This window comes from Pipistrellus hanaki (assembly GCF_964339955.1).
Source record: "Pipistrellus hanaki genome assembly, chromosome: 15".
In the NCBI taxonomy this organism is placed as follows: Eukaryota; Metazoa; Chordata; class Mammalia; order Chiroptera; family Vespertilionidae; genus Pipistrellus; species Pipistrellus hanaki.
In genome coordinates, this window is record NC_140517.1 from 1,543,388 (window position 1) to 1,552,277 (window position 8,890).

Consider the following 8,890-nt stretch of genomic DNA (forward strand, 5'->3'; position numbering starts at 1 on the left):
CATTTTTCCAAAGGCTTTTTGCTAAACACTGTAATCAGTCTTTCGTGCTACAGACACGCATGGTCATGCGCATCTTACACTCCAGATCCGTGTGGACAGGAGGTCAGACGGGGAGAAACTCGGCTCTCTGCCCTCCTGACGCCGAGGCAGGAAACCTTTACAAACTCCCTCCCAGGGATTTGCCCGTTCCGCTTTCTTTGACCAGTTTTTATCTGAAAGTGGCCACTTTTCAGGCTCGGAGGTGGTATTGATGAGCGGGTTCAGGCTATGAGGGGCAGTTGTCAACCCACTACCTCCACCTGCCTCTGTTCACCACACAACCAGCCCCCGCTGCCCAGTGAGGTCAGGGGGCATGGCCCGGGCTAGGCAGGGGAGCCACCTCTGCTCAGCTCAGCCTGGGTCGGGGTGGGAGGGCGTGGACGAGGGCTGCCTGCGGGGGTGAGGGCCCTCCCCCGAAGGCTCCTCCAGGCCCTCCTCCCCCCAGTCCGCTGGCCCTTTACGCTCGGACTTGGTTCTCCGCTGCGAGGAGCATTGCGAACGCAGAGCCCGGCTTCTCAGCCAGGACTTCGGGCTTGTCGAACTCGACCACCTGCGCGTCAGGGGAGGAGAGCTGCGCTTGTCAGCGACCGTCCCCCCTCCCGCCCCCCGCCCCCAACCACTGAGGCCAGGGGAGGCCACGGCCGCCTCACCTTCCCATTCTCCAGGACCAGGACCAGGTCGCAGTTGAGGACGGTGTTGAGGCGGTGGGCGATGGTCAGCACCGTGCAGCCTCTGAAGGCGTCCTTGATGGTGCTCTGCACGAGGCTGTCCGTCTTGGAGTCCATGGAGGCCGTGGCTTCATCAAGGAGGATGATCTGTTGGGGAAGGGATGTGGCAGATGTTACAGTAAGCCAAAGCTGTACCTAGAGGCAAATTCATAGTCTTAGCCCTATTGACTGATCCGTTGATTGACTGATTGATTGATTGATTGATTGATTTAGAAGGGCTGAAAGTAATGCACTACGTATCCATCGCAAAAGGTTAGAAAAAGAATGGCAAAGATGAAAGTCACATCACACCACCTCCTTCTCCAGGGGGACTGGCTGGGGAACAAGACTGCAGCCTTTCCTCCTCTTTGGGAGAGGTTTATTCTAATCCTGCAAACTGGTAGGAAGAAACCCCCAGGCCTTTCTCCCACACTAAGAGCGAGTCAGCGTGCAGAACAACAGCACTGACATGAGCTTCCTGCTCTTACACATTCACACAGGTTCAGAGGCTGAACACACACAGATGGAAAGAAGCCGGGTGCTGCCTCTCCAGCCTCCGGACGCAGCCCACGCTCCTGGGCCCGCAGCCCTGTCCTGGCCTCCTCCTCGCCTCCACTCCATCATCAGAGCTCCTCCTCTCCCGCCTCTCAGAGAGACCGGGCCCCTGGGAATCCGGGAGACCTCGCGTCTCAAAACCCTCCACTAGGGGACTAGGCGGCGCCCTCTCCCAGGTGGGGTAACACACTTCGGGCCGCGGGGCCAGGGCGTGGGCCTCTTGGGGGGCTGGGGCACCATTCTGCCTCCCGCAGCGCTGCTCCGCCCGACCCCGGCTAGTCACTCCACTTCCCCTGCCTTTGTTTCCTCCCTCGCAGTCAGCACTGCGGGGCCGGCCCTCCTGCCTCTAGCACATTAGGGAGCTCCACTTCGCCCGGTCGGAGAGGAGAAACGAAACGACACCAGCCCCTCCTTCACCCCAGCAGGGCCGTCTGCGTCCCCACACAGAAGGAACCCTCTCAGACTTCCCATTCCTGCCGGTCCCGGGCCCTGTGCACCCGCCCGGACATCAGAGACACAGGGAAGGTGCCGAGAGGGCGCTCTCTCAGCCCCAGAGCCCCCCAGAGCAGGTTCCCGGGGGGTGACCCCCAACCCCCGACCCCCAACCCCCGACCCCCAGGAGAGGCAGGTGCCCTCGTGCAGATGCTGCTGTGACTCGGTTCTTTCCTCTCTCGGCTTTGTCTTAAGAAAAGGCCTCAGTGGCTCTCCCCGCTGGAAGACCGAGGCGGGCTCCCCCTCCGCCCCCGGCTCCCGTGGTCCATCCGTCTGTCCATACTTTGGAGTTGCGGAGCAGCGCCCGGGCCATGCAGAGCAGCTGCCGCTCCCCGACCGAGAAGTTCTCGCCGTTCTCGGCGACTTCTGCCTGCAGTCTGTCCGGGAGCCGCATTATCTGGAAAACACAGGCGGGGCCCCGTTTGCGCGGAAGATGCATAAAAGCGTCCTGTGCCGTCGGCATCGATTGCCCCTCCGCCCGCGCTCCTCAGCGGCCCCATTTCACTGCGGAGAACAGAGTGAAGAACAGCAGTGGCTTCGGCATTGCACGCGGGCTCCGGGGAAGACGCGGAGCGGGCGGACACGGGTCATTTAGAATCGCGGCGTGGTTCCGCCTGAAGAATACCGATGAGGCCGCGGGGCCGGAGGAGCGCAGGCGGAGGGGCCAGTGTTAACTCCTTCCAGGCTGGTTTCCAGGCCGGACAGAAACACGGAGGTGTGTGGGCTGCACAGGAGGCCACCCCCCTGCGGGTGGAGCCAGCCTCAGGGCCCCACACCAGCCTCCTGCCCACGGCCCCCGGGGATGCCCCCCCTCCACCCGGCTCATTGCCTCCCAGGGCAGGTGAGGCTACGGGCCCAGCCGTGGGGCCCTCCCTCGGCTCTGAGGCAGGTGGACCCGGGTTCGAGGCTCCATTCTCCCACTCGCTAGCCTGCACCTGCCCTCCCCGAGGCTTCATCTCTGCTCCCTTAGAGGAGGGGGGCACCAGCCCGCGGGCGGCAGCCAGGCCCACGCGCTGTGACACAGGTGGCGGTCTCGGCTGCCTGCTGGCCGTGGAGACCTCACCTCGCCCGTGGCTGCTTTTCATCGTAACAGCTGACCAGGCTTGTGCCCCTCACATGCGTGGGGCCAACAGATTAGCAGGCCAGACGCTGGCCCGGGGCTTGTCACATGTCACCCGGGCCAGGCGCCGGGGGCACGGTGAACCAGACGCCCCGGCACCCCAGCCCTACCGTGTCTCGCATGAACGTCCGCTCCAGCACCTCCCAGAGCATCTCGTCCGTGTGGCTCTGGAAGGGGTCCAGGTTGAACCTGCGTGGGGACGGAGAGGCTGCTGATGCCGAGAGGCCTGGGGAGCAGGCTTCACAGCTCGGGGGGGCGGGGGGGGAAGAGGCGGTGGGGGCTCCGGGGCAGGCTCACTTAGCCCCTCAGACACCAGCCTCAGGCCAAGAGACCAGGACCCACCGAGCCACCAAGAGGTGTGTGAGCCGCCGGGCCCAGCCGGAGGGATAACAGCCTGTGTCATTGCTCTGGCCGGGGGCTCCTCGGAGTGGCCTTGCTAACCCTGATGGGATGCTGAGCCGCAGGCGTGAGCCAGGGTTCTGTTCACCACGTGAGAGGGTCCTGCTTGCGAGCGAGGGTCTGTAAACTACACGTCACGTTCAGGGCCCCAATCTCGGCTCCTCCCAGGCCTCCCTGGGAGCCGGTGCCAGCCCCTGGGGAGCTGCTTCCCTCGGCCCGGCCGGCCACACCGTGAGCGCCTCCCACAGTTCCCTGCGGTCTGACTCCACTCTCCGGAAACAGGGCTGCACAGCGATCAAACAGCTACCTTACTGTACCTACAAACAGCACGGGGTCCTGGGGGATGGCGGTCAGCCTGGTCCTGAGGTCCTCCAGCCCCACCGCGCGGATGTCCACCCCGTCGATGAGGACGGTGCCGCCTGCCGGCTCCACCAGGCGGAACAGGGCCGTTCCCAGCGAGGACTTGCCTGGGGGCAGGGTCGGAGGTCACACATCGCGTTACGTTCGCTCCCATCGTGTCCGAGGGTCTAGTCTGGGCGTCTTCTAAGCGGTGAACGCTCATGAGGATGTGCAGACAGAAACTGCCCGCACTGCTGGGGCCAGCGATGCCCCAACACGGCTAACTGCCCCGACACAGCTAACTGCCCCGACACGGCTAACTGCCCCGACACGGCTAACCAGCCCAAACATGGCTAATAACCACCCCAACATGGCTAACCCGTCCCAACATGGCTAACCCTAACCCAACACGGCTAATAACCACCCCAACACGGGCAAACCTAACCCAACACGCTAACGCCCCTGCCGCAGTGGCTGTGCGCACGGCTCAGCCTCTGGGTCTGGTTTCTCCCGAAAGGGCCTCACGTAATTAACTCAGAAACGGGTGTGTGTTTGCTCCCAACGCCGCACACCCGTTCGGCCTGAACCCGGGATCTTCCGCGGAGAGATGTGAGGGGGAAGCACGGCGTCTGCGGCCGGAGCGCCGCCGAGGAGCTGCGTGACGGCCCCGGGGGCCGTGCAGGGACCGGGAAGCGCGGGGCGAGCGGGTCCTCACCAGAGCCCGTTCTTCCCACGATGCCCACCGTCTGCCCGCTCTGGATGTGCAGGCTCAGCCCCTGGAGGACGAGGGGCGTGCCCTCCCTGTATCTCATCCGGTAGTCTCTGAAGGTGATCTCCCCGCGGCTGGGCCAGTCCTGCGGGCAGGGCGCCCCCGGGAGGGGCTGGGCGCTCTCAGGAGTGCAGGCCTGCGGAGCAGAGGGGCGTGATGGCTAATGCGCGCCTTCGCTTTTCCCTCCGTTCGTTCGTTCGTTGGTTCGTTCGCTCGCACGGTTCCGGGTACGAGAGTTCATGGCCGACTCGGTCAGTAAGGACCCGCACTCACGAAGCTCAATGCCCGTGGGAACGAGGGGATGGGGGAGAAAAGACGGCACGGAGACAGCACAGCAGAGGCGTGTGATAGAATGTAGGGTGCCTGCGCGCAGCGGGGAGGGAGGAGGGGTCTGCAGGGGGAGGAGGGCCTGAGACCAGGGAGGGCCTGAGACCAGGGAGGGCCTGAGACCAGGGAGGGCCTGAGACCAGGGAGGCTGAGGAGGTGCCGCCACACGGGGATGTGAGAGGGTCGCCAGGGCAGAGGCCCCGAGGCCAGAGCAAACTGGGGCGCAGGAGGCAGAGAAAGAACCCGAGTGGCTGAGGCGTGGAGAGTAGAGATGGATGACTACCGGGGACAGCTCGGGGCCTGCGGGCCGGGGCACGTGTCCGCAGGCGCCCGCGCGGCCTGGAAGCTGTGTGACCCGGGGACGGGCATCTGCGAGTCACCACGGGGCGGGAGCAGGAAGGGGCAGGGTGCAGGTGCCGGTTCAGAGCCGTTGGGGCCCCTGGAAAGGACGGTTACGTTTCCAAAGAGCCAGGAAATGCGATGTGCAATTAGGGACAGAGCGGCAGGCCCCCGAAGGTCAGAAGTTCCCGTCGGGGGTGAGAAACAGGACTCCCTGTGCCCCTGGGGCGGCGGGCCAGCCACATGCCTGTCCACAGCAACCCCAGGGAGCCAAGGAAGCGAGCGAGTGTTTGGAACCCACGCAAGGTCCAGAGTCCCATGTAATAAAAGGCCAATGTGCAAACAGACCGAACGGCGGAACGACCGGTCGCTATGATGGGCACTGACCACCAGGGGGCACATGCTCAGCACAGGAGGTGTCATTCGGACATCCCCTGAGGGCTCCCAGACTGGGCTGAGGGCCCCCGTCCCCCCCACCCCCAGTGCACTGGGCTCTAGTTAACAACAGAAGTATTTGAGAGAAGCAACAGGGTCACAGTAATATCTTCAGTTTAAGGAATCTGGATATTTGGTGTTTTAAGGTTTCGTAATATTGGTAACATCGGGACTTGTGACTCTAACTTAAAATCATAATGGAATAATTTACTTAAACGTGATTTTAAGTTTATATATGACATGGCATTGGGATTGTTAGGCAACATCAAAGCTGTGAGTTACTTAAATCTACATTTCTTAGCTGCGTGTAACCGCAGGGGGGGGGGGGGTGTTTGTTAAATCAGATAAATGAGGTTCTTAAAAAGGAGAGGTAATCAGTTAAATTTTAAAATGCAGTTTTTAAGTAATTAAGTTTGTAAAAGGGCCAGATGCTGTTGAAAGGCCTTTTAAAGGGATTGCTGGAATTAACTAGCCTTCTGTTCATTTGGAAGTTGGACATAAAAGTTTTAGAAGAGTCAGACTAAGCTCGGCCACCTGCTTCTCGCTCCTGCTACGGAAACAGCCCTGAGCAAGCTGCTTTTCAAAACAGCCTCTCTCTCAACACCGCGGGCCTCAGGTTGGTGCAGACATGGGTTTTGAGAGGAGAGATCGTGGTCTGAGTCCAGTTTTTAAAAAGATCCCTTCGCGTGTAAAAGATGAGATGAGCCCATGAATTCGGCCGGTTAGCCCGTCCCACTGGCTCTTACCGAGATGCAGGCCCGGAGCATCTCCACGGAGGTGAACTTGGCCTGGGTCTCGGTCCCCGTGCGCACGCACACCTGCAGCAGCCCGCTGAGCTGAGGAGAGGGGGCCGCTGTCAGGGCCCGGCGGTGCCCTCCCCCTCCCTCCCCCACCCCACACACAGCAGCTGGGCCCCAGCCAGTGCCAGCAAGGCGGCTCCGGTGTGGGTGGGTGTGTCTGCAAACACTTCCTCTGTTTAGAGACGTGGTGCTGCTGTTCCCTGGCCTCCAGATGGTGACAGCCCCCCCCTCCCCCGCCCCCGCCTTCCACCTGATCCCGCCTCCTGGTGGGAGCAGCGGCTGTGAGCCGGGTTCCCAGCCTGCAGACGGCCAGCCACGGGCCCCTAGCCGCCTGCCCCCGGGGTCCTGCACCTGCCTGCCCTCCCTGCCTTACCCACCGCAGCCCCGAGGCATCACGGGGATCAGAGGTGGAAGGGGCACTGAGCCCAGCTGCTTGCTTCCCCACGTGAGAGAATCTAGGCCCAGACTGGGGTGTGGCTTCATGAGGCCACCCACAGGCACCTGCCCACCCTGCCCGCGCTGCCGCCTGCACAGGCACCCTCAGGACGCACACATGGACTTCCCGGTGCCTGCCAGCCCCTGGGGCATTCCCGGCCCCTCCCCGCCCCTGCCCCTGTCTGCCGGGCTGGCTCTTCATCTCCTCCGGCAGGTCTCCATCAGGCCCAATGTTGCTTCCCTGCCCACAGCCACGTTACCTCCCTTTGTCGTCCGCGCAACGCAGAGCCTTTCCCAGTCTCCTCCCTCGTGGACTCGGGCCCTCCTCATGCCCCCCACTTGGTACCCTCAGAGCCAACGGGGATACAGGCTCCCAGAGGCGGGGTCACTGCCGTGCACTCGGGGCGGGGCCTGGGGGTGGCCGTGAACCTGACCTCGGGAAGGCATGCGCTCCTGAGGCCTCGGCCGCCCCCCTCGGGTTTAGAATGGCTCCCGCGGGCTTCCCTCCGTGACCTTAATGTAGGGGTGTCGAACTCAATCAGAGAAGGGGCCAAAATTTAAAATCCAGCCTAAATCGCGGGCCGAATGGTTTACTGAACAGTCATAAACTGACAATGTCATAAACTGACAGCGGAGTGCAGTGATGACAGCGCGGTGCGGGCCACATTGCAAGGCCTGGCGGGCTGGATTTGGCCCGCGGGCCTTGTGTTTGACACATGTGCCTTAGTGGATGTTCCTTTCCATCCTCTCTCCCCCCCACGGACGCCACACCAGGGTCCCACCCATCGGGGCGCCTCCCGGTTCCCGGGGGACGCTCTGCGTTTGGGGTTCCGTGTTCTCCGAAGGGGGCTGCGCCCCACAAGCATCCCGGATCTCAGTGTGCGCACAGCCCGCCCCGGGGTTTGCAGACAGTCTCCGGGGGAGCTGTGACCTCGGCGAGCAAAGCTGCCCCGCTGGGAGTGAGGACACGGGCGCAGCATCACCTGTTTCCGGTTTCACTGTGAATGCCAGCATCCTTCTCCCCACGTGAGAGCGCGTCCTGAGAATATGTTTCTGTTCCTCCTTCCCAAACACCGTTAGGGACACGGATACCCCAGAAAGAGGAGGCGTTTCACAGCCAGGGGAGGGGGTGTCGCCGCCTGACGGAGCTTCCGGGAGCCGGCCCGAGCCCGAGCTGTGCGGAGCGAGGCAGAGCGTCCTGCGGGCCTCAGGGGCCACCGCCTCGCAGAACTGGGGGCCCCTCGCAGAAACAGGGGGCTCCGGTGGAGGTGGAGAAGGACCACAAAGAGGCCACGTAGCAGCCTGTCTGCAGACAAGGCTGCTCGGGACCCGTCACCTCTCCTTCCTGCTGAGCCCCAGCCAGAGGGAGCGGACACACACACACTCTCTAAAGACATCGCGTGGACCCCTGGGAGGGCGGGGGGCTCCTGAGGAGCGCCCTGGATAGAACCCTTTAAAACCTCGTAGCATTCTCCTCCCGCTCCTCGTGCCGGCAGCTCTGTGCCTCGGGGGCCAGGGCGGGTGTGACTCCACCTCTGGGCCCAAACCGCTGACCCCGACCCCACCGAGCTGCTCGTCAGTTCTGGGCGCCGACGTGAGCTGTGAACCGGGGCAGAGAAGGCTTGCCTCCGAGGCTGCCGGTCCCCACAGCCATGAACACGGGCGTCCCCGAGGAGGCCAGGGCCGGGGGTCACAGCCCATTCGCGCCTGAGGCCCGCTCAGCAGGGGTTCACGGCCCACTCCTGCCTGGGCCGCCAGGCCTTCCACGACGGGAGCCGCTAAGCTCTCTCTGCCGTCGGACCCATCGGGCCGCCCTCCCTCCCGCGCTCTCGGGGGCCTGCGGGCCGAGCCGCCCCGCGCGGCGGTACCTGGATGATGTAGGACAGGGACAAGCCTTTGGAGGAGGTGCTGACGGAGAAGAAGCTCAGGGTCACCATCAGGGCCACCAGGAAGGTGGCTACGTTCATGAGGACGTCCATGCGCAGGGCGAACCAGCGCAGGGCGCAGTTGAAGTACAGGAGGTGGCTGGAGTTCTCGTCGTTGAGCATCTTGAACCTGGAACGGAGAGCGGGGTCAGCGGGGGCCATGGACCGGGCCCCGGGCTCTGGAGAGAGCAGGCCAGGGCGGTCCGAAG

At 63.4% G+C, this 8,890-nt stretch overlaps 1 protein-coding gene across 1 annotated transcript in view; it reads right to left on the minus strand.

The window, feature by feature from the left end:
• Positions 1-262: 262 nt before the first annotated feature.
• The window catches only part of ABCC12 (ATP binding cassette subfamily C member 12), a gene marked incomplete at its 5' end in the record, with an annotated part of 28,721 nt that continues 20,093 nt past the window's right edge, over positions 263-8,890 (minus strand). The window contains 8 exons of the mRNA XM_084905464.1: positions 263-589; positions 690-854; positions 2,077-2,190; positions 3,024-3,102; positions 3,620-3,779; positions 4,367-4,556; positions 6,268-6,357; positions 8,625-8,811. Coding sequence (XP_084761590.1) covers positions 497-589; positions 690-854; positions 2,077-2,190; positions 3,024-3,102; positions 3,620-3,779; positions 4,367-4,556; positions 6,268-6,357; positions 8,625-8,811 — 1,078 coding nt within the window. The 3' untranslated portion in view covers positions 263-496. The remainder of the gene's footprint in view (positions 590-689; positions 855-2,076; positions 2,191-3,023; positions 3,103-3,619; positions 3,780-4,366; positions 4,557-6,267; positions 6,358-8,624; positions 8,812-8,890) is intronic.